Source organism: Halichoeres trimaculatus, unplaced genomic scaffold (genome assembly GCF_033239565.1).
Source record: "Halichoeres trimaculatus isolate MK-OKI-2021-1 unplaced genomic scaffold, fHalTri1.1 fHalTri1_scaffold_9, whole genome shotgun sequence".
Taxonomy (NCBI): domain Eukaryota; kingdom Metazoa; phylum Chordata; class Actinopteri; order Labriformes; family Labridae; genus Halichoeres; species Halichoeres trimaculatus.
The window spans coordinates 16,419,618-16,443,540 of record NW_027437188.1 but is presented as its reverse complement, the minus strand read 5'-3'; the positions used below and the strand labels follow the sequence as shown (position 1 = coordinate 16,443,540).

Below are 23,923 nucleotides of genomic sequence, written 5' to 3'. Positions count from 1 at the left end.
TACTTTTAACCTAACCTCCAGTGTTTTCTCATTTTTAAACCTTTAAGACAGCGTTTCCTAAGTAGTACTGGGTACAGCAGTGTGCTGTATTATTGTCTTTTATCTATGTTGCTTTTTATCGGCGCAGCGTGTGGATTGCTGTGTGGGTGGGTTCCGGGGCTGGGTGGAGTGGGTTTGGGTTACAATTCCTTCATTTAATTCATTTGTCTGTTTGTAAAGCACTTTGTGCTACATTTTATTTGTATGAAAAGTGCTATATAAATAAATTCTAAATGATTGATTGATTGATTGATTGAAGGAGCAGCTACTACAGGCAACAAGGTGAGACTTCCACTGCATCAGAACCACAAGTCTGACTTTTATCTACCAGGTTCCAGTCACATGCAAGACGCACTAATACAGGCACAGGTCATATTAACCCCATCCTTAAACCTTTGCAGTATGATTGAAACTGCTGTGGTGTTTGTTTATATGAGGATACAGGCCATGTGAAAGGGAGAGCCTGTTTCAGACAGTCAGAGTGAACACTGTTTTAGATACTGAATTAAATTATGTGGTGAATGCCTACGCAAAAAAAAGACACAAAAATCAAAAATAAGTGTAGTAGTTGGAAAGGGAAACACAGCGAAGAGTGTGGTTGAAATTCTGGCTCACAGATTTCTGTAGTCATCACTTTTTAAATTTAACTCTCCGGAACTGGCTTCAGTCCAGATCTCGTTCAGGAAACAGGCTTGACACCACATAACACACACAAAACTCACATAGGCACACACACAAAAACACACACCACACAAGTGCGGGCACACAATATTGTTTAACGGCTTCGTTGCACACAGTTATTGATATCTAATCTCTTTGATCTCTAGAGTTAGCTGGATGGATGACTGTAACTGAAACATTATGTCGGGGACAAAAACAACAGAAATCACTACAGTTTAGTCCAATCTGCACGGTTGAACAAACGTATCTTGGTGCATATCTGAGCTCATTTATCTCTGTGTGCATAAACAGCAAGTGCTTGTTGTACCCTGCAGGGCAGACAAGCAAGTGGGTTGCGTCATGCTAATCACCATAATCTAATGGTGTGAGGACAACATGAGTCGGCTGCTCACGGATACCGCAGTGACATAAATAACCATGATGCTCTGCTATTTGTGTGTCTGTGTATGTGCATATATCTGCTCATGGAGCCTCAAGCTACAAGAGTTGGCAAATGTAATTGAAGCTGAAACACCCGCAGCCGTAAATGTGAACTGTGTTTTCCATTCCCTGCACCGAGAGACGTTTGGCTGCGAGGCTTACCACTAAAAGCTTTCCTTACTTTACGCCCAACTCTATCGCGACTAAAGCTGTGAGGACTCCCTACTGTGCTGCTACTGAGAGAGGCAAAACCTTCGCTTCTCTTAATTCCTGTTCTTTTTTTCTGCAGAAAGATATGAGCCATAAACTCCAGCATGCTCAGAGGAATAAGGGAGTGAGCACAGCACAGAAAAGCAGTGGTGTGAAACAGCACCATGAGCACAGTGCTGTAGTGAATCACTGTGAGAAAAAAACACTGAAACCAAAATCCAGTTTACTCACACGATGAGTGTGTATGAGGTCTTTACCCTGTTGAGGTGAATACGCACTAAATAAGGCAACACATATCCTGTTTAATATTCTGAGACTATCTATCTTTAAAGGGATTTATTTGTCAAGTGTGAGACTTACAAACATTAGGTTGTTCTGGAAAATATATGTAAATCATTTTTACTCCTCAGCTTTTTTGTCATTTAGATAGTTTTAGAGCTGAAATGATTCCTCGAATGATTCGAGATACTCGATTACAAAAAATATTTGAGTAATTTTCTCTGCCTCAAGGAATTGTTTAATTTTAAAAAAGATCAAAGAGTGGTATTTCAAATAGAGCTGAGGCCATATTAAGAGAGTTTTAAGACCCCTCAAGCTACTTCTTATAGAAAATAGGAACTAGCAACAAATCTAGCTTCTTTTCTGGAGTTTGGAGACTAATGGGTCATTCTACGAAACATTTGATGAGATGTCCAAGGCACAAAAAATGTGTCAAAGTGTGTTTACAAATTTTGGAGCTACCAAAGCAAGTGCTCTTATTGAAATGTTGTATCCAAAAATTATATTTCTAAAAGAGAAACATTTTCATTTGAAAAATAACTGCTAACTAAACAAAAATGTATTTTATCCAATTACTCGATTAATCGATGGGATTTTCAGTGGAATAATCGAATACTAAAATATTCGATAGCTGCAGCCCAAGATAGTTTGAACACAAAAACCAACCATCTGTAGGGAAACTTAAAGATTTCCTGAACTCTTGGCTCAGCAGAACCTGATAATATTTATCCATCACATCAGACAAACTCTGACTGAATTTAGATTTTCAAAACAAGTTTTAGTTACAGAAGTTCAACTAAAGTTACATCAGAAGCGAGCCACAAACCTAGAACGACAGATATTTTCATGCAGACTGTAGCATGTAAGGGGTCAGACTCAATACATTTCCTCACAGCTCCAACTAGTAATACTTCCAGGCCTGTTCCAGCAGCGCTGTCGCTGCAGTGATGAGATGTTTGTGATAGACAAAGTGAAAGGCTGTGCTGTGAGAGACAAACCTTTGTTACACGTGGATGTCAAGTATCTTTACAGAAAATAGGAAGTCATATTTCAGGACAGGCCTCTGTAGGTGAACCAAAATAGGAATGGGTGCAAATGACATTTGCAAATACCAGAGGTACTGAACCATACAATGACAAGTTGTTCTCTGCACACACAGGCTTGACTACATCAATCATTGATGGCACTGACGCACAGTGTCGCTGTGAACTGCTACACAATGGATTTCATGCTTCAATCTTTCAGTCTAAGACAGAAAGCATAAGCCAGATGTGACATGAGCAACAAAACATAAAAGTGAGAGGAAAATCTTAAAGCAGAGATGAACAGACTATCAGGTAAGGTGACAAAGCAGCAAAAGCAAACTGTAACTGGTGTGGATCGAAAGGCACAGCAGACCTGAGAACCTGACCCAACCACTGACTGTATATAGAATGGACAGCGTGTCCTTATTTTAGCCTCATTGTGAGATATGAAGTCAAAAGATTGCCTCTCTGGGCGCTGACATAGTGTGCTGACACTTACAGGACAAGTGCAGCGCGACCAGGCTGGTAAAAGTAGGAGGCTGACGTCACTTCCTTACTGTGAACCAAAACTAGCATTGAACTTTCTGGTGAAACGCCAAAGACTTCAAGTCCACAAGTAGCGGTGGAAAGTACAATGACTGTGGTGGTAGTGTAGGTAATATTTTCTACACCTTCTTCCACAACTGATCATTTTTAGTACATAATACTGCAGCAACACCGTATTTGTAAACAGAGCTGTCATTCATGACGTCACATGCAACTTATCAAAAGTAAACTTCAGAATAAACACATGGTCATTAATCTGCATCATTAGGACTCACTGAAGAGAAGTTTTTGATCATTATTTTGATTTCATAGTTTGACTCTTGTCCCAAATGTCTTTCGCCCACAGTCAGTGAACACTAGTGGTGTCATTTTAACAGTCTTAGATCCCCATCACCGAAAAAAACTTGCTTTTAGAGCCCTATTTTTATTTTTTGGCAACAACTGTTTCTGGATGTTTCTTCAATTCATCACTTTGGTGTGAGAAATATGATCAATGATTAATGTTGGTTACAAGTAGGGATGGGAATTTACAGTAATTCCTGTAATTGAATATTCTAAATACCTAATGAACGAATATTCGAATACTCGCAGATTATGTTTATTTTTATTTTAACTATTGACAAAATTGGGTTCATTGGACATGGACCCCCCATAAATAAAGTCACTACAAACATCTTTTCCATTCTCATAGATGTTCCCTGTGGCGGGGGCATGTACTCCCGCTTGACCAACGCCATCAGCTCTCTGAAGCCTCCACTTTCAACAAAACTTATTGTGAGCTCACCTCCGGTTATTAGCAAGCAAATCTTCTCTGCCGTGGTTTCGTCAAAACGACGTGCTAACAGGGCTAGCAACTGACGCCCATGTGGTTAAGCACCAAACTAGTTATTATATCGCATGTAAGTTTAACGCATATATCTTGCACTGGACATTAACTCAACAAGTCTAAAATGTAGCACTTGTTGTGCTTTTGCTTTCGGTGTAATAACATGTTCCTAGAGGGCAGCCGTAAAACAGTTGAGAAGTCGTAAGTTGCCATCCTGTTAAAAATTCTCCTATCTAGAAGCTTCGGTTAGGCAAAAACAAAACGCTGGGTCACACGTGAAGCTGTGTGTGTTTAAGTCATGTCACCAAAAGCAGCACTTGCACGGGTGTGCGAATAACAAAATGTTATTCGAATAATGGGATTAGTGACGAGTATTCGAGTACTCGAGTACTCGATTACTCAATTACTCGATTACTCGTACCCATCCCTAGTTACAAGTTTGTTTTGCAGTTAACACACGGCTCTTAACTTGATAAGTAAGTATATTTATAGAGCAGTAAATCAGGAATCTATTCAAACACCAGGATATGATGGATGTCATGACGAGTTCAAAGACAAAGGCACCTGCCAGTAAAGCTGAGCTGAGATCCTGCTGTTAAAAGGCTGAATGAGCAAAAGCGACAGGAAGTAGTTTCTACCACCTATTGTAAATATATCACTGAGGCATGTCTGGAATGTATTTTCTATCGTACAAAGGATATGACAAACAGATCATGTAAGAGACGGTTAAAATGATGAAGGATTTGAAGTGGTAGCAGTGAAGTGCATGACTGAACAATGTGTGGATTTAACTGTTCACTACACGTGTAAGTCAGCAAACAACAATAATCTATCATAAAAGTCTTTAAAATGTCAGGAAGCAGTAAAAAAATATACTCATTGAGCTCCGTATGACATTTTAGAGATCTAGCTTTGCCAACCAAAACCGAAGAATCAAAACATCACATCTATGTCATGAAGAAGTCATGTCACCACACGTATTGTATCAGTTTAACCACCACGTAATTTTTCTCATCATTCTAAAGGTCTTTAAAATACCACCAAATCAACCAGCCATAGATGTACATACATAACAGAAGACAAAAACTTAATCCATGCACTACAGCTAATCTAAACAACATATTTTAGCTCTCAGGTCCATCGTTTTCTGTAGTGCAGCTCGTCCCACGGTGCAGTTGCATCACCCTGCAACCCATCAACCCACCACTTCCTGTAACCGGCAGGACCTATGTACAGTGGTCAGGATACAAAGGCAGAGCAGCCCAGGAAGACAATCAAACAGAGTCTCACTGAGAGGTCAAAGCAGCATCCAGTCAGTAAAGATCTTTGACCCCCTCCCACATGTGTCTGAGGGCACATTGATCAAACCCTCAGCTGTATTACTCCACGCAGGGTCTGTCTGATCTCACCAGAAGTGAGTTCAAACACTGGCTAAGGACAGGAAACGGTGTCGGAATCAAGATGGGACCCAGGACGTGACGCCACCCCTCCTTAAACATGTTTAACTGAACCTAAACCTTAGAATATAGAGAACACAGTGAAAACTCACGACTTCCTGTAGCCGATGCTTGCATTGATAGCATCTAGATTTGAAGCTCAAATGAATGATTGATTGGAGTAGCTGATTAGGAAACTGTTGGTTCATCAGTTGATGGATCAGAAGATGTTAAAAAACTTGAAAAAATGTCCACTTTAACTTCCAAAATGAGGTGTCAATATGAAACAGACAGCGGACACAGTCACACTGAAGAAGGAAGCAGCAGCACGTTGTTTTTGTTGAGCAAGGACTGAACCCATTATTACACAAGTTTTAAAATCTTTTGGTTTTGATAAATTCACAGATGAATTAACAAATCGTTTCTGCTCTGACTCTGGCCAAACGTGAGCGAGCCTTTTCACAGACTAATCTGGTTGGGATTATAGTGCCCTATGCTTTAGTCATGAGTTTATTCAGAGCAGAAAAAAAGGAAAAGCTTTTCACACTTGGGCTGAAAGCTACATTTTCCATCAAAGCTTGCTCATTTCTGTGCAGGTCTTTGTCAACTCTGAGGTCAGAAAATGTCTCAGCTGTGCTGTGAAGACAGAAGAGGAAGTGAGCAAGGCGAACAAGGAGGAAGTGCTGACTGCGTTCTGTTGATTCTGACTGAATATGGGCTGTTAGTTAATAAAGTCTCACTCACAGACAGCACACTCACTTTCATCCTTTCCTTGATCCCCTTCTTCTCCTTTCCACTGCAGTCACTCAAAAATGCACAGCACCCTAACTCCTGAGGGAAAAATCAACAGAGCATTGCTCAAATAATAACAAAACTTAAACAAATAAAATAAGCTTTTACTTCACAACCTCCAGTTAAGCTCATTTGCCAGCTAAACAGACACTTTGGGACACTTTGGAATGGGGGGCCAGATGAGTAGCGTGTCTAAATCTCCAGGGAACATAATTCCAAGAAGTCTGCACGGCACGCCATCACAACCAAGCATGTCCACCCACACTGCATTCAGGGTGCTCATGACGCACTTGAATCCTTCACTCTGATTCACAAGAAATAAAGAAGAAACTAAAACTGATGTTTTCTGATATTATTCTGTTTGTCCCGACTTAAGTTAGTAACTATCAAGATCTGCACTAGGAGAAGTACAAAGTTAATGTTGTCATACTCAAATTCAGGCTGGATTAGGGAACACAGTGAAGCTGTGTATTATCACACTGTGCTTTCAGGCAGTGAGATTATCTCTTATGCTCACAGTTTAACTTCTCACTCTGAGCATGTGCTGAGCTCAGCGGCAGTCTAACCACATACTAGAGTCTGCAGCGGCTCAGTGTCATTGGTTGATTCTATAGCATTCTCAAGTGGGTTGATACCCATTGGTTAGTGTCATTGCCACTGCCTTCTGCACACAAACAATAGCAGTCTTTGTATGTGATGCCTGGCTTCTGTGTGCGTTTCTCTGCTTAGACCAGGAATTTCTTTCTGCACAGCCTCTTTGTGATATAAAGCTACTATGTAATTTCACAGAAAAATGGTTAAAACAGCGCAGAGCAAGTTTGACGGTTCATGTTAAATACATTGGTGGTTGTTTTAAAAGCTTCCTCTTCTCTCTGTTCTCTCAGTTCAGTGGGTTTTTTTTTCTGTGTGTAAGATCAACGTCATCCTGGGAGGAGGAACAGACCGACTGAGGAACTAAGTAACAAGAAGAGGATGTATCACTTAGGATTGATGAGATTAAACTATTATCTAGTATTCTCAAAATAAGACAGTAAAACAAAGAGACAGCAGGTTAGGTTAACATGCAGAGAAACTGCCTAAGTTTATACTTGGGTTTAGAGCAGTTAAAACTTAATGGCATTAGATAATGGATATGGTTATAGCCAGCAACTCAAAGGTAAAGGAGCTTACCAGAAAGCTACTCAGTTCATTGCTCTTATCAAGCAGTTTCAGCCACATAGATGTGGGCTTCTGCTGGCTGGTGACGTACTTACAGTTCCACTACTCAAAGCCAGGCTGGCATTTCTTCTCACGTGTGAAATCTATAGCTTTGCCTCGAGTAGTGTATAAAAACCCCTTGCTGATGCTACACGTAAGCTTCATCACAAACACCTTGTCGGCTTGTCAAGCCTCACTGCTCAGGGACCTGAGAACATGACGTCCACAGACATTATTCTTATTCATTAGTACTGAATATCCTTGAAGAGTTTCTATTATAATAAATTGAAGAATAAAATGCTGTTTCGTATTGATTCTGTTTCTAAAATAAAAAGACTGTCTCAACTTGAATTAACAAGATTAATTCTACTCTGCTTTACAATGATAGAGAAGTGTCCAAAATGTAACAGCCAAAGATGTGATATCAACATATTACACATAAGCAAAAATCTAATGTAGTGTATCCCCTACCCTGTTACCAATTTCTTATCACTTCCCAATTTATCACACAGCTTAATTCAGGATTCAGTTCAGTGTGCTTTAAAGTCAAAAAGGGGCAGTGACAAGTTATTATTATGAAATTTAGGCACAGCAAAGGGTGCTAAGATTGAGCAAACTTACTTTCATACTTCAAACTATTTTATTAGCAGGTTTTAATAAAATAACTAAGTAGAGGAAAGCATACTTCGACAGAAAGAAAAAATGGTCCATAACAAACAACACCTGCAGCAAATATGTTATGCACAAACTGACATTTAGCAAAAATGTACTCAGGACCAAAAAAAGTTTTCCTTCAACCAGACTAAAAGACAACACATCAATAATTCCCTGCAAACTTTTCAGGCTATTTAATGTGACACAGGAAACATCCTCGTGATCCAGTAAGAACTATTAGCAGGTCAAACTGCTGCGCACTAACCACACTACAGATATATTTTTTATAGCTTTACAGCTTTGGAGAGAGGCTTTTTCACATTGTAATGTATAAAGTGAGGATTTGCTTCTTCTTCAAGTCCAAAGTGTAGCAACAGCAGAAAAGAAGAAGTTCTAGTTATACGTATATAGACTGATTTTACAAAATATTTAAAAAGAAAAAACAGCTTTTTGTCTCCAAAGGCTAATGGATGCAGCATGCTCCAAATTCTCACCAGTATCTATTGAAGGAGAGTTTCAAAGCAAAAACTCAGTCACAGAGCTGTGTGAAGTGACTGTAATCTGGTTTGTTCTGGATAATGTTAACTTTATGTGGAATAGAAACAATGTACCTTTTTAATTTTTTTACCAGGGCCTTGTTGAACTGTCATCTACTTAGTTCAGACTCAGGTTACGATCCATTCATGCTTATTTCTCATTAAGTCTTTGTTTGATAGACCCTGGAGAAAGTAAAGGGGGCATTTAAAACTTAAAGACTGTTCAGAGTGAACCCAATGAATCTCTATTACTATTCTATTACACAGTTTATGACTTCTGTTTGTGTCATGTTTCTCAAATCTTTCCATAGCTTTCTGTGAAATAAGAGAAAAATATGTGATAAAAGCCCTTTCTCACCAACACAATTATTTTGTGAAAAGAAGCAGCCCTGATTTGTCTTCAGGTCTAGGAATGTCTGTTCTTATTTGGCTTTTCTAATGAAAGGGAAACAAAACAAAAGTTTTCCCTCTGCATTAAAAACAGGATTTCTAATATTACTTAGCACATGTGGGTCTGTTTTCTCCAGAGAATGATAACTGGGTATGATAGGGCAGAAAGAGATGAAGACTGAAGCCTGGGTTTTGTTTTTTTTTTCAGAAATGAAAGCACTGCCTAACAGCCATATGAAGAGATGATGCTAAAGTAGATGGTAGGGATAAGAGGGCACAAAAACAGAGTGACAGGCAGGTAGGCAGCTGTAGATGAAGTGCCATCCTGACCACAGAGAAGCTCACATGCACAAACCACAACACCTCTCTTTTCTTGTTTTGATGTTTCTCAAGCTAGGGGCTAGGGGCTGGAGAAGGGTGCTGTTGTTCACGCTGTGTCTGCTCAGACGTAATAACTCAGGATGAATGAAAGAAGCTCATGTGTGAAGTTGTTTGTGAAGCAGCTATGGCGTCTCTTTTCAGACGGGGCTTATAATAGAAATCAACATGATGCCTCAGACGTGCACAAATTAAACCACTTCTACACCACTCATGGCTTGATCATCTTTGTCCAGGTGTAGTATTTCTTAACTCACCTTGGCTGTGAGTTCTCCTCGTACATGCGCTCTTTTCCCTCCTTAAACAAGCTGATAGTCTGCTTGGTCTTCTTGGTGAGGTTCTCCATGAAGACTCGGAAGTACTCGTTGTCTCCCAGAGTCTCCATTTTGCCCTCATAGCGAGATAAGATGGTGCGCAGGTGCTGGTAGGTGTCTGGCAGCAGGTCCAGGATGTAAGGGGGGCTGTTCTTCAGAGCCAATTTGGGGTTTTGGCATAGGCGCACCACCTGCAGAAAGAAAGGATGTGGAGGGGGCGCAACAAGATACAGTTAGAAACAAATGGCGGGTGCAAAAGCAAAGCAGATATGAGAAAAGATGTGATGCACAGAGGGTGGTGAGGGGGCGGTTAAAGAGCAGTGACAGAGAGATGATCCAAGTTTTTTCAAAACTTTAAAACAAGCTTTCATTCTGCATCAGTTAGGCATTATTAATACCTTATAGACGGAGTCTTGTATAATACAGCACTTTCTGTATTAGACCACTTATCTGTAGTGCAGAATATTGTCAGAAAGCCCAGAGAGGAGACATGCAGAATGGAAAGTGCCATCAAAGGTGAAGACTGAGAGAAAGGGCCTTAAAAGCCCCGTCAGATGCAGGCTCGGTGCTTTCAGAGTGGAGCAAGTCTGCACATTACATAATGGAATACACGGTTTCATTGATTTATTCCCCTATGGCTCTAGGAGTTATTTCCCAAATGTCACACTACTTCCTCTTGTGATGAAACAAACAGTAGATCTGCATATATCCAAAGCATCATCTGTTCTCCATTTGAATCCTGTCATCTCTTTATTCACTGACCATACACATCTGTTTGTAGACATGCCTTGTTATGTGGCTGCAATTTCAACAAACACAGGTTACCACAGTTTGGCTCTGAACTTCTTCAGCATGTTCAGAGAAGCTGCGTATATTTACACTTCCTCATTTCAATCTGCACATCCCACACAACTTCTGCATGAAATATACCGATTTATCATTGCAGAACATTTAAGCAAAGTAAAGATGAGCAGCTGGAGCCCAACCTGAGAGACTGACAATGTGGGTATGAGCTACGGCAAGTGTGCGTGTTGAGATATAAACTTTTCAAGTTTGAAAGACTTTGGAAGAAATTTGCTGGAGTCTGTATGCACATCAATTATTTACACATCAGAGGGGGGAGTTCTGCAATAAGTGAGTAGGAAATAAATCTTCTTTCAAGTGACTTTATAAAACATTAAAAATTGGGGAATCAGCTACATGGCTTGGGTTTAACATGTTCACCAGACTGCATGAATACATGTTACATCCTCAGTAATGTTCAACCACACCTCAGCCCTCTCACTGTACTGCTGCACTGAGTCACCTCGTTGACCATTACAGAAGACATTGGCGGACAGCCTGGAACATTCACACATGTTGAGCTCTGTATGTGGTTATCACTGCATTTAAGATTAACTTCCCCTCTTACCGAACGACACTTGCATGAAAAAATTCAGTGTTGCGTGTCCTGATCTAAACCAATCTGTCAGCTCCAATGAGCGCTGAAGAAGTCAGCAACAGAACATGTGATTAAGGTTTTGTGGATTTGATTGGTTGAAAGGAAACCTGGCAGGAGCAGCTTTATGAGAGGGTCAAGATTAATTTAATTGATTTGTAGAGGTGCAAGAATATGACTCAAGAGGGTTTTGACAGCTTATGATCGGTTAACTCTTAGCTCCAGTGTGCTGAGAATCACATCAACAAAAGTTGCTTTTAAAGTTTTTTTTTTTTATGTTTATAAGTCTAAGTAGCTCTATTTGATAGAAGATCCAGTTTTCTTTTTGTACAAAGCTTTACACAAATCACATGATACCTAAAAGCTTATCATATTTAAAAGTCATCCATATATGGTATGGGTTTCATCTGATGTGATGTAGCTGATTAGCACCTTTAAGCTTCTTTGACACCAGCTACATGTTTTCATAATGTTACTGATCATTACAATTACTTACTATTCATATCTCTGTTAATGTACTCTAAGAGGACATGTCCCAGCTTCATATTTTGTAACATATGAGAAATATCCTCTGTCAGTTTAATGGGCTCCAGCTCCTAACCAGAGGAATGAGGCCAAACTAAATTTCAAATTATTCTTTTCCCCCTAATTTGAAAAGCAAGTAGCATCACCACACTGAGAGCGAGTGTGCTTAAAGTGTCAACAGTCCTACAAAGAATATCCTCTCCAAAATTTGTACCCGGTGAGAGTTTTACATCATTTGCCTGTGGTTGGTATCCAAGTGTGCGGCAATTTTTCATTTGCCTCCATGTGTATCTGAACTGAAAGATAACGTGCCTGATATTTCAGTATCATTGCCAACGCCATCCCTCTACTCCTATAAGCCTTCCCCAGGCCTCCACTAGCAGAAAGTCTGCATTGGTTATGTCTGACACTAGATAAGAGTGTTGCCAAGGTGACATCACTAACATTATCATCTACCATGCTAACACTTGTACTCAAAACTCTGCCAAATACGCATGCATGCTTGCACATGTACAAGGCCAAAACAACTGAGTGCTCTCGAATGTCAATGCCAATCAAGGCTGAAGTGAGATATTGACTGCCTCTATACCAGTCTGCATTCCACTCTTTTTCTCTCAGTCTCTCCAGCCTCATCCACACCTGGAATGAAGACACCAGGTACTTTTAGAAATAAAATAAAATCTAAATATCTTAAAAAGGCCTTGGTAACAGCTTGTTAACATGCAAGTGGTGTTTTATTGTTTCTGTGGAGCCCGGACATTAATTCAGGAAAAATAACAACATTTTACAATAAAACTGCACATATACATGTTTATAGCTACATGAGACCGTTTTAAAATATGTATGTAGGGTCCACAACTCACTCGTTTGGGCAGCTAAGGAAGTACATGTTTTGTCTCCCACTGTTTCAAGAATAAAACTTGAATCTAAAAGAAGCTACATCGTTTTTGCCTCAACAATAAAATTTAGAAAAAAAAAGGTCAGCTACAAAAGTCAGACAAGCTTAAAAAAAGAGGAATCTATAGAACCCTCTATAGACAGACATGTATTCGACATATATTTATTTACAAAGTTATTCTCTGATCATAAGTAGCTTACTGTTTTTTTCTTAAGCAACAATTTATATATTGCGCCCCATCAGTATAGCAATATTGATTTTTCTGACACCAACGTCCAGACATCCTAACTTAGAAATAAAATGCAAAGAAACAGGTTTAATTTACCTCAATAATGTAGGCTATGGCAACAAGGCATGCTATATCACAGTGACTAGCCTACTGTTGTTTTTCTTGGCTACTTAGTTATCTTATTATGACCAGAAAACAATTTTTGGTATCTAACAATGACAAAATAAACGAATCCACTACTACAAGACGACCTTTGAACCCTGAAGAAATATGACAAATGAGTACATGTCTGCTTAGGCCTTCTATACGCATCATCAATGAATATAACCTGATATAATAATATGATAATATGATAATAGTCAACGGCTGAGCTGGTAGTTTATAAAAATTAACAACATAAGCTACAACTAACAAACACAAGTAAATTTAATTGTGCAGCTGAAGGGACAGCAACTCATGACCTATAGGTTGAAATTATAAGGCTTTACTTCTTAAGATCAAACTCAGTTCAGAAGGCTTTACTAAATAACATGTTTAGCAGATTAAAAGGGACTGAGCTTCAGTCTGGTATGCTAAACAGTTTAATCATGTTACACAATTTTGATAAAATTTAACCAAGTACTCTGCGGGAGGTGCTTTTTTGAAGGAAAGAAACTATTATTGTGCAGGAGTCAGTTCAGACTATGCTGGGCTGTGGTTTTACTTTAGAAAGCACTAAATGGCTGTGGCTATTTAAACATTTATTGAGGTAAAAATATTTTGGTCTGTTCTCTTTTGCTAGGTAAGGTAAGACTTTCTCTTAACTCGCTGGTGATACTGACGTGTGTTAGACTGGGTCTGGTGAAAGTGGTAAATTATTCTCACACTTTAAACTATAAAAAGGTAACCTAAATGTGCAAGTGGTTTAGTGGTGTAAGGTCAGCTTCGGGGTCACTTACACTAGCCTGAATTACAGGGTCACACGCTCAAGTTATTAAGTTAGAGAGTTACCGAGCAAAAAAAAAACCCAGTTCCCTGTCATATTTTCACAACTGTCCTCTAATATCTGTAAGCTATAGTAGCCCATGTGTGTGTTATGGTAGAGCTTTAAATGTCAATAAGTCCAGTGGATAATAAACCACAGATGTTAGCTGAGTAAAATAAACTGGAATGTGTTTTTTAATAATAGCTTTGACTTGGTCTCTTAACATCAGAGCTCTAAACTAAGGCCTCAAAGAGGAAGACAGGACACAAAAGAGTGTCTTGTCTTCCTATTCACTCGCATATTGCTGTGTGAATCTCACAGGAAACTGGGGGTCAAACTGTTACAGACTTTTCCGAGAAGTTAAGCTGTGAAATGAGTCTCCCCTGTGAAAGCGCATAATTGGCCTCGTTATATAGACACACTTTTTTTCTCAGTTTTCTTACAGTTTCCAGAGACATACAGACTGTTTAATGTAGCCACATTAGCTAAAATGTTCAGGAGATACGAAGTGCTACTTTATCCAGAGTTGCCTTGTTTTCAATAGACCTACTTTCATCGGCTTAATTCACTCCCCAATGGAATACTTTGACGCCCACAGTACTGTCTTTGTTAATGTTTGTGATAAAACCTTGGGATTTAAACGTGGACACACAAGCTACATGAACTGTAGTGTGACAACTACTTAGCATGTAGTGGCACAGTACTAACAAACAGATGTTTCCCCAAAATCTTTGCTCTGTGTGTAGGCTACCGTATTTTAGACCAAACAGTGTGTTTATAGTCAGACACGTGTGATACAAAACAATAGAGTTAGGTTGGCTAATTAGCCCACGTTAGCTCAACCATGTCTCACAGCTGACTAGCTTGGTTGGAGTTAGCGACGACAGACCTGCAGCAGGCGAAGATTAGCTAGCTTATCGCTAGTTAGCTGCGGTTAGCTAGCAGCTCCCCATGGCATTCAACGGTCTTTCTAACATCTATGCTTGGTAACATGGAACACTAGCTGACTTGCGTACCTTGTCCATCAGTTTCCAGCATTTCTCCACTGTCTTTTTGTCCACGGCCCCGGGTTGGTGATGGGAGTGGAGGTGGTGATGGTGTGGCTGGAAGGCATCCTTCATCATACCGATGAGTCCTCCGCCTTTTTTTAGGTTCCCTGCCATGTTCGAGCTTGGCTTAGGTCGGCCAGAACGGCAGGCAGGCGAGGTAGGGCGGGGGTCAGGGGGACCGAACCGCCGCCTGGCGTTAGCTGGACCGGGCGATGGTGATCCGGCACCCCCCGGCGAGGACAGCGCCCGAGTGGCGAATCCAAGCCAGGGTCCGACAGGGGTTGAGGGAGGGAGGGATGGCTATCGCATAAAGGCTCCCATCAGTGGACTCAACATTAGTTTTGTCAGATGTTAACCCAATTGTGGCTACAAGAAGTCACTCACACCCTGTGCAGCCACCGTGTGCTTCAGCTAGCTGTGCTGCTGCCTCTCTGCAGGGACCCACGCAGGCTAATTAGCTGAGCACAGACCTGTCTGCTCGCCCTCGGCTGGAGGACAACGGCACCGTGTCTCTGCCCAGAAGCCTTGTGAACCAGAGTACGTCCTCTTTTAACAAACCCCGATGTCGTTCCCCTTTTGGTCAGAGGCAGTAGCTCCTTTCGCCTGTGCTGTGTGTTGACGGGAAGTTAAGTGTCTGTGTGACAGTGTCAGCCCTCCTCTGCGGGCTGAGACACTGACGACGCACGGCACTCAACGATGACCGAGGAGAGGAAGTTGCACCAAAACTAAGAACGCTTCACGACCATATCAGACACATAAAGGAATAAATAAATTATGGAATTAAACATTGCCCTTTTTTGTTTCCCTGTGACGTGTATGTGCGGCCCTCTCTTTTCCTGTACGTCCCCTTCCGTTGTCCCCCACCCCCTTCTCAACCCAAACTCCACGCCTTCCATATGCGTGTTCGCGAGTCATGAATGTGGCCGGGCGCGCGCCACAGCCTGTACGGCATTCATAAAACGTTGAGGAGATGCTGAATGCAGCCTGTAATTCCCGCAGTGCTGGCCTTGGTCGCCCATGGCAACAACTGACGCTTTAAATGTCATTCTGAAAGTAAGGATCCAATTACATGTCCAAGTGTGCACGAGCAAAGAAGAAAAAGCCAGTCAGGATGTCACTGGCTGCTAATGAAGTCAGTCATCTATCAATCAAGCTGGACAGCTTGAGCCATGGCAACTCACTCAGCAACCGAGGCCCAGCAAGCAACAAATGCTCATCCCGGCATGCTATGTGAGCCCATTCACTGAGGGAAACTTTAACCCCCGTTTCCACCAAGCGGTTCAGTTCGGTTCGTCTCAGCACGGCACTTGGGCGAATTAGTGTGTGTCTTCAAAGGTGTGAACAAGGAGCCCGGTAGAACGTAAACATGGCCCCAAAGAGGAAAACAAAAAAGACCGCAAAGAAGATTCCAGAAAAATGTAACGTCACATGTAAGGCTATACAATTGTTTCTTTTCTTGCATGGCGCCACATCATCATTTTTTCTTCCAAATGTTCTTGTTTAGATATAGGTCCAAACGACCTGGAAGCAAAGTACAAGCGCAGTGTTCTGGATATAGCCGTCCTCGAGGACCGTATTGGTGAGCAGTGGTCTTAAGTTTGTTTACTTTGTGTAATATAAGTTTGTAGAGAGATAAACTTTTATATTTAGACTTTTTCTCACGTTTACATACCTAAAAGGGGGAATTGTTTTTTTTTTTCCTGATAGAGCTACACACTCACTTACACCTGCTGGCTCCTAATGTACCTGCTTATTTCTGATGAACATATTGACAAACAATTCAGCGTTAAGACTGTTTTAAACTAACAATTAAACCAACATTTCATCAACCAAATAATAATTTTACTATGATAAATATATTCAACTGATCAAATTTTTAAGACCAGATGAAAAATTGCAAGAATTTACATTTTGCACTGTTGGAGGTTTTAAGTAGAACTTTAAAATGCAAAAAAAGTAGAAATTGGGCTGGAAAAAAATTAACAAGCAATTTATTAAAAACACCAATGAAGTTGAAATAGGCTGTTCATCAGCAGATCAAAAGTTTAAGACCGCAGCTCAAAACACCTCTTAAACCCTCTGAAATAGAAATTAAAGTTTCAACAAAGGACTCAGTAATGAGTAGCTCCACCGTTTCTGTTTATTGTGAGTGTTTCCAGGAGGCTGGTGGGAACATTGCTCCAAGTAGTGAAGATGGCTCCATGGAGAGCATGCACTGTCTGCAACTGATGTCCATTTTTATGAACTTTCTTTGCGATCCATCCCCAAATGTTCTTAATGTGATTTAGATCAGGGGTGGTCCAAAGAGTGATGTTATTCCTCTGGAAGACGTCCTTTGTCAGGCGGGCATTGTGAACTGCTGCGTTGTCCAGTCATTATCACACAGACCAGGGTCCTCAATCATGAGGGACGCTCCCAGCAACTTCTCACACATAGGCAGCTGCTGTTTAACACCCTTGCGCTATCTGAAGCTCCACTGTTCCATTGAAGAAAAAAGTATCCCAGATAATGATGGCATCCCCCTCCACTATGCAAGATAGAAAACATCTCAAGTTAGATGCCATTGGGACCACCAAGGTTCAATTTTTCTCATCAGCAAAAAAACTTTCTTACACCTTTCAGTGTCCCAGGTCTCCTGAAAAGTCCTCACATATTTTTGTGGTGTTGGAGGAGACAAGGCCTTTGAAGAAAGTTTTTGTCCTTCCTTCGCAGATACTGTCTGATGGTTACTGGGCTGCAGTCAGCACCAGTAACAGCCTTACTTTGGGTCGAGGATTGTCCAGTGTCTTGATGGGCAGCCAATGAGATCCTCGGACTCAATGCTGGTGAAAATTTTTGGGACACCCACATGAATGTTTTGTTCCATATTCCTCAGGATGACTGTCTTGCTGCGTACAACCTCAGCAGCAATGGAATATTGTGAGAGGCTGTGCTTATGCAGCTTAACTATCTGACCACGTTCAAAGAGAGAAAACTTTTTTGCCTTTGCCATTAGGACGTCATGACAGGGTGAATAGCTGAGAGAAAATGACATCGGATCCACATTTTTGGACAGATTTTGTCCTTTATAGACCGTGGTCTTAAACCTTCGAGCTGCTGATGAACAGCCTATTTTTAGTTTTGATTGTTATACTAAATTGCTTCCTTAAGTTTTGTTTGTCCCACTCCCATTTTTCTTTTTTCTTTTTTTTTTTGCATTTTGATACTACTTAAAACCTTTTTAAGATTCAACAGTGCAAAATTTAAATTTGTACAATTTTTCTACTGGTCTAAAATTTTGACCGTGTATCCACAATGTGTTGTAGCCAACTAGTTGTATTCAAAAACATAGATTTCACACAACTGTTAATAAAAATAAGCTTCTTATCTGAAGTGGTTTGATGGGATATTGCAATTTATTTTCACATTAAGTGTTTATATTGAGTATGGATTTAACATATTATCTGTCACATGCTAAATTTGTGCAGTGATTTTAAGGTACTTGTATTTTTTTGCTCTGTATGTACTTTAACTTCGTATCAACACTAAAGGAAATGTAGTACTTTCTCTTCAGTGGCTTCTAGTGACATTTTACCCATCCGATCCTGTCCTATCAATAAAAATCAGTGATGTGTTGTTGTGTTTTAGAGAAAATGATTCCAACAATACTAAAATGCTTGTATTTATTGAAGGTTTCAGGATGTTTGTACACACATCGAAGTGCTTTTATAAGGTGGTAATTTCACTTTCATTAAGCTAAGGCATCTAGATTCACCCGTCAGTGTAAGCTAATTGCACCATCTGTACCACCAAAAAAGTTTTTTGTTTTTTTTTTAAATCTTTTTTTAGATTTTTTTTAAAAATTTCTTTTATTTATCAAAAATAAAGTCCCAAGAAATCACAAGTACACAAGTATACACAGCCTTTGCTCAGTATTTTGTTGATGCACCTATGACAGTGACTACAGCCTCAAGTCTTCTTGATATGATGCCACAAGCTTGGCACACCTAACTTTGGGAAGTTTGGCCCATTCCTCTTTGCAGCATCTCTTAAGCTCCATCAGGTTGAATGGGGAGCTCCGGTGCACAGCCATTTTCAGATCTCTCCAGAGATGTTCGATCAAGTCTGGGGTCTGGCTGGGTAACTCAAGGGCATTCACAGAGTGGTCCTGAAGCCACTCCTTTGATACTTTGGCACAGTGCCTGTTTGCTGAAAGACAAACTGTTGCCCCAGTCTGAGGTAAAAAGTTTTTGGGGGCAGGTTTTCAATTAGGATGTTTCTGTACAAAGCTGCATTCATCCTTCGCTCAATCCTGACTGGACTCCCAGTCCCTGCTCTTGAAAATTATACCCACAGCATGATGCCGCCACCACCATGCTTCACTATAGGGATGGTATTTGCCAGGTGATTAGCGGTGCCTGGTCTCCTCTAAACACAACACCTGGCATTCACCCCAAAGAGTTTAATCTTTATCTAATCAGACCAGAGGATTCGCTTTCTCATGATCTGAGAGTCCTTCAGGTGCTTTTTGGCAAACTCCAGGTGCATTCCCATGTGCCTTTCACTAAGGAGTGGCTGCCATCTGGCCACAGAATGGAGACCACAGACGATATTGGCCACTGTGCTTATTGGGACCTTCAAAGCAGCAGAAATTTTTCTGTAACCTCCCCCAGATTTGTGTCCTACAGCAATACTGTCTCAAAGATCTGCATACAAAATCTCTGACTTTGTGCTTGGATTGTGCCCTGACATGCACTGTCACCTGTGGGACCTCATGTCAAATCAGCTGATTTTACCACAGGTGGACTCCAATTTAGCTGTAGGAACATCTAAAGGCTGGTCAGAGAAAACAGGATGAACCTGAGCTCAACTTGAGCTTTGTAGCAGAGGCTGGATACTTGTGTACATGTGATTTCTTAGTTTTTTATTTTCAAGACATTTGCAAAAGCTTCCAAACCCCCCCATTTTTCACATTGTAATTTTGGGGTGTTGTGTGTAGAATTTTGAGGAAATAATAAATTTATTCCATTTTGACATTAGGCTGTAACATAAAATGTGGATAAAGTAAAGCACCGTGACTACTGTCCAGATGCACTTTAGGACTGGAGGAATAAGAATGCAATTTCAACCTAAGAAAACAATGAACACCGTGGTGTATTTGTAATGCATGCATGTGTTTGTAATTACCTTAGCATTGCAGGGTGAATTTGTAAGAAAGGTCAAGTCCGATAGAGTCGACCTGAGGAGATGCATGAAAGACATGGAGCAGAAGCTGGAGCACGAAAGACAAGACCACAGGGACATCAACTCTGGTACGCAACAGATGAGGCATGAATTAACAATTATTCTCTCTTTTAATAACCTGAGATAAAGCGTGGGTCCCACCGGGATGGGAGGACAAGTAGCGTGTTTGCCAAGGTTAGGGTAATTTTTGGGGAACAAAAAGTCTAATTAGCTGGGTGCATAAGCTGATTGCTGCTTGAGCTGTGCAAAGAAAATCAGCAATGGAGGCTAAGTCTGACAGCGCTGACACAAATGTCTTTTTAGACCTCAGTCGACAGTACAAAACCATGCAGATGGAACTGAGCAGCAAGGTGAAGAGGCTTGAGAAGGAGGTCAGCCAACTGAAAGGGGAACTTGGTATGAATACATGTCTATCAAACACCTATACAGATTCACAAAATTACAAGGAGCCAAATAAAACTGACAGCAAGCTTGTGGATGTTTGTCTTCCCAGTCCTGTGCCAGGATGAACTGAAGAAAGAGAAAAGAGATCGTGAGCATGTCGAACAACAGAAGGATGACATAATATCTGAACTCAATCACAAGCTGGTCAACATGGAGATGGACTATGAGAGGATCCTGCATGTGAGTCAAAACATCTCCACAGATTAATGGAGCTGAAACAAACACCAGCCACTTACAGGGCTCTGTAGGTTTGACCGGACTACTTTGAGGACCCTTTTACCGTGACCATGCCTGTGGTGTAATAATGTAGAGCTGTTTTTATTAAAAAGTAGTAAATGTGTAAAAAGTAAATTCTCTGTCACACTTGTCACATAAAGGAGATTTTTTTCCAGCTTTCAGTAGCATACCTTTAGGTTAACTATGTACTCACCACCATCACTTTATACATAACAAGGTAACAGCTGGAAACACCTTTAAAAAAAGCCTTTTTACAGTTAATCAAGTTTAACCTTTATCCAAATGTCAAACGTAATGATTTTAATTCAAAAGCAAATATTAACACTCAAAGTTGGTGCCTGGCCCAAATCTACATACCAATCTGCAAGTCTGCTTGGATATACTCATAAATGAGTCACCAGAATAAAAGTAATGTAGATAATTAGAAATTAAATTACCGGCATTTTTTTTCTTAATGGTTTCTGTTGAATCAGTTTCAAACAGCATCCTCAAGTCCCAAAGCTTAACAACCCATCATAAAGCTGTAAATGTAATGCAAACCTATAGGTGCATTGTACTACCTCACATATGAATAATAAGTCTGTAGAATATAAAGACACAGAATTGGCTCAGTATGGGCCTAAATAGGTACAGCCCAGCAAGCTCAGCAGACACCAGATGCAAATTGTCAGAGTGCAGATCTTCAAAGATAAGTGGTCAAGCCTGGAGCCCCTTTCAAAGACTCAGACTGTGATTATGGAGCCAGGGTTTTAATATGCAATTATCATTATTTCTGTCTCTCCCTGCATGACAGAGAATCTAATTATGCCTCTTCTTTATCAGCCCGCTCCTATAGCTCATCTGAGTTAAAAGTGTTAAAAGCGGGAGGAAGGCTATCAGGTTGGACAAATTTTAACTCATGTGTCATCTTAACTGATTGGTTTTCCTGCAGGAGACTCTTGACAGCTTGACTTCCCAGCTGTCTGTGGCTCAAAAGGGATGGAGGAGTGAGAGCACAGAGCTTCATCAGAATCACAAGGACATGCTGTCTGAATTTGGCCTGACTGCTTTAGACATCTAAACTGCAGATCCTGAAGAACAAGAGGCAGCCACTCGTCTCAGTGTGACACATCTGTTGGCTCCGTGTTTGGTCTGGATAGTAGATGTTAATGTTGTTAAAATGAAAATGATCAACCATTTCCAGCTAACGATTTTGTATCTTGAACACTAGTGGTTATTTTATTCATCAGAATATGTTGTTAATGCATGTATTCATAGTTTACTGTGGAAATTGTGTAATGTGGAGTAATGGCCACTAGGTGTAGCAAATAACTTTCTGTTTGGGTAGAGGGAGAACAGATACATTGGATATTTCCTTTTTCCCCCTTCCATAATATTTAGATGTGGCTATGTATTAGGCTCTGTTCTTCAGATATCTGACACGTATATAAAGAAAAAATAAAGTATAAAGTATGTGAGGAACACAGGAAATGTACGAGTGTGCCAAATAAAATGACAGGAAATGTACGGTAATCTACAACAACAGTTAATGATGCATGACAAATAATTTATCTACCCAGCCTTGATGAAAGTCAGGGTTCCCAGCGGGAAGCCAGATAAACAGATTTCACTTCCAAGGCTGTCACTTGTGCCACTTTTCCACAGCCCACCTCTATTATTTTAGCCTTTCATTTGTGAGGTAATGAATCATTTACTGTGGGATTAAGATAATTCTCTGCCACTCTGACAGCCAATTAACAACAGATTAGAACAGTATTTTTGCCCCTAAACCACAAGGAGCTGTGTCTTCAGAGGGAGATGTTTTCTGTTTGCTCAGGGTTTAGTGGAATTCACCGACGTCCAAATAGAGCTTTAAGTAACATAAACATGGTGCATATGGAGAGACCTTCAGAATGACTCAATAGCAGTGTGCTACGTGGTAATATTTCTCCTATAAAAAAATCATGTAAGATTATTTCTGCTATATTAAAAAGATGCAGTGGGAGCAGAAGAGAGGGAATACTTGAGTAAAAGTAACAGTAGAGGAAAAATATCTTTATTTCAAGCAAAAGCCCTTCAATTAAAGTTCATTTAAGGGACCGAACTGGGGCTTAATGTATTATAATGATCAGTAATCTGATTATTTACTTTGTCAGGTCAGTGGAAATGTCCTGTGTAACAATCACCCTAAGTTAGGATGGTAAATGTGTCATATCTAACATCTTTAAGATGAAGTGCTGCTAGGGCCTATTTCCACACTGTCTCTGTAAGCACACAACAATGAACTTCTGGTGAAAGCTTCAAGAATGTAATTTAGAAGCTAAGAAAATAGTTTTGTAAAATATTAAATGATTTCATCTGTGAAATTTATAAAAACTCACTAAGGTTCGTTCTTTTGGGACCAGCTGTAAACTTTCCCTATGACCTGAATAAACGCTGAGCTGAGAAATGGATCCTCTTCATGTGATCTTTGGGAGTTGTTCAACTAAAGAACTGGATATATTTGATTAAAAAAATGCCAAATTGTCCCCCTAAAATGCACTTCAGTAGAAGAGCCAACACAAAAATGAAATGGTTAGCTAGCAAAACAAAGTAAGAATAAATCCCTCCCAGCACTCTTATGGTTTGTACTTAAAAAGTTTAACCTTGCACAGCCATAGTGCAGGTGTTTCATCCACGGTGAATATGATTGATGAGCAGCTCCTAATTTCAGCTCTGCTAATGTTTGTGTGCTGTCACTGATTTATTTTCTAAGAGATAAATGATGCTTTTACAAAAGTGGAGTCATTAGAGAAAGTGACTGATTGGCTCTCACTCTTGAAAACTTAAATTCAAGGTGAACATGGACTTTTTTTTTAACCATTTCAAAATGCCCCCTGGATACTTATGACTAGCTAGCCGGTAAAATATCTCATAAGAGAGCTCATACGGCTTTGTTAGGCCATACCCTGTTGATCGATTTCCACAATAAAAGCTGTCTGCTTTCATTTTTCTGAAGGATACCTGAAATATGCACTGGCTGCTGTGTTCCTTCAGGAACTCGACTTGGCTGTCTGTTCAGCTTTTGGGTAATGATGCAACCAAAAGCCTCCAGCTGATGAATCCAGATACCCTCAGTGATTTCCAATGGAGGCAAGAACATTAGAAAAAGCCTGTCCAAAAAAAACCCACCCACACAATGAACACACACACTCACCCGTACCGACACACACCC

General features: G+C 40.3%; 2 protein-coding genes across 3 annotated transcripts in view; one reads left to right on the top strand and one right to left on the bottom strand.

The window, feature by feature from the left end:
• The window catches only part of cbl (Cbl proto-oncogene, E3 ubiquitin protein ligase), a 37,848-nt gene extending 22,184 nt beyond the window's left edge, over nucleotides 1-15,664 (bottom strand). The window contains exons 1-2 of the mRNA XM_074678965.1: nucleotides 14,794-15,664; nucleotides 9,667-9,914 (exon numbers count right to left, since the gene is read on the bottom strand). Of these exons, the coding sequence (XP_074535066.1) occupies nucleotides 9,667-9,914; nucleotides 14,794-14,940 (395 nt within the window). The 5' untranslated portion in view covers nucleotides 14,941-15,664. The remainder of the gene's footprint in view (nucleotides 1-9,666; nucleotides 9,915-14,793) is intronic.
• Nucleotides 15,665-15,712: 48 nt separating this feature from the next.
• Nucleotides 15,713-23,122, top strand: drc12 (dynein regulatory complex subunit 12 homolog). Of its 2 annotated transcripts, none has more exons than XM_074678969.1 (6): nucleotides 15,713-16,244; nucleotides 16,331-16,405; nucleotides 19,998-20,117; nucleotides 20,353-20,445; nucleotides 20,543-20,673; nucleotides 21,662-23,122. In XM_074678969.1, the coding sequence occupies exons 1-6, from the start codon at nucleotides 16,193-16,195 to the stop codon at nucleotides 21,788-21,790; spliced, it is 600 nt and encodes a 199-aa protein (XP_074535070.1). In that variant the 5' UTR covers nucleotides 15,713-16,192; the 3' UTR covers nucleotides 21,791-23,122. The 2 variants fall into 2 exon arrangements, with proteins under 2 accessions (XP_074535070.1, XP_074535069.1); XM_074678968.1 differs by having other exon boundaries at nucleotides 15,713-16,256.
• The last annotated feature ends 801 nt before the right edge of the window (nucleotides 23,123-23,923 follow it).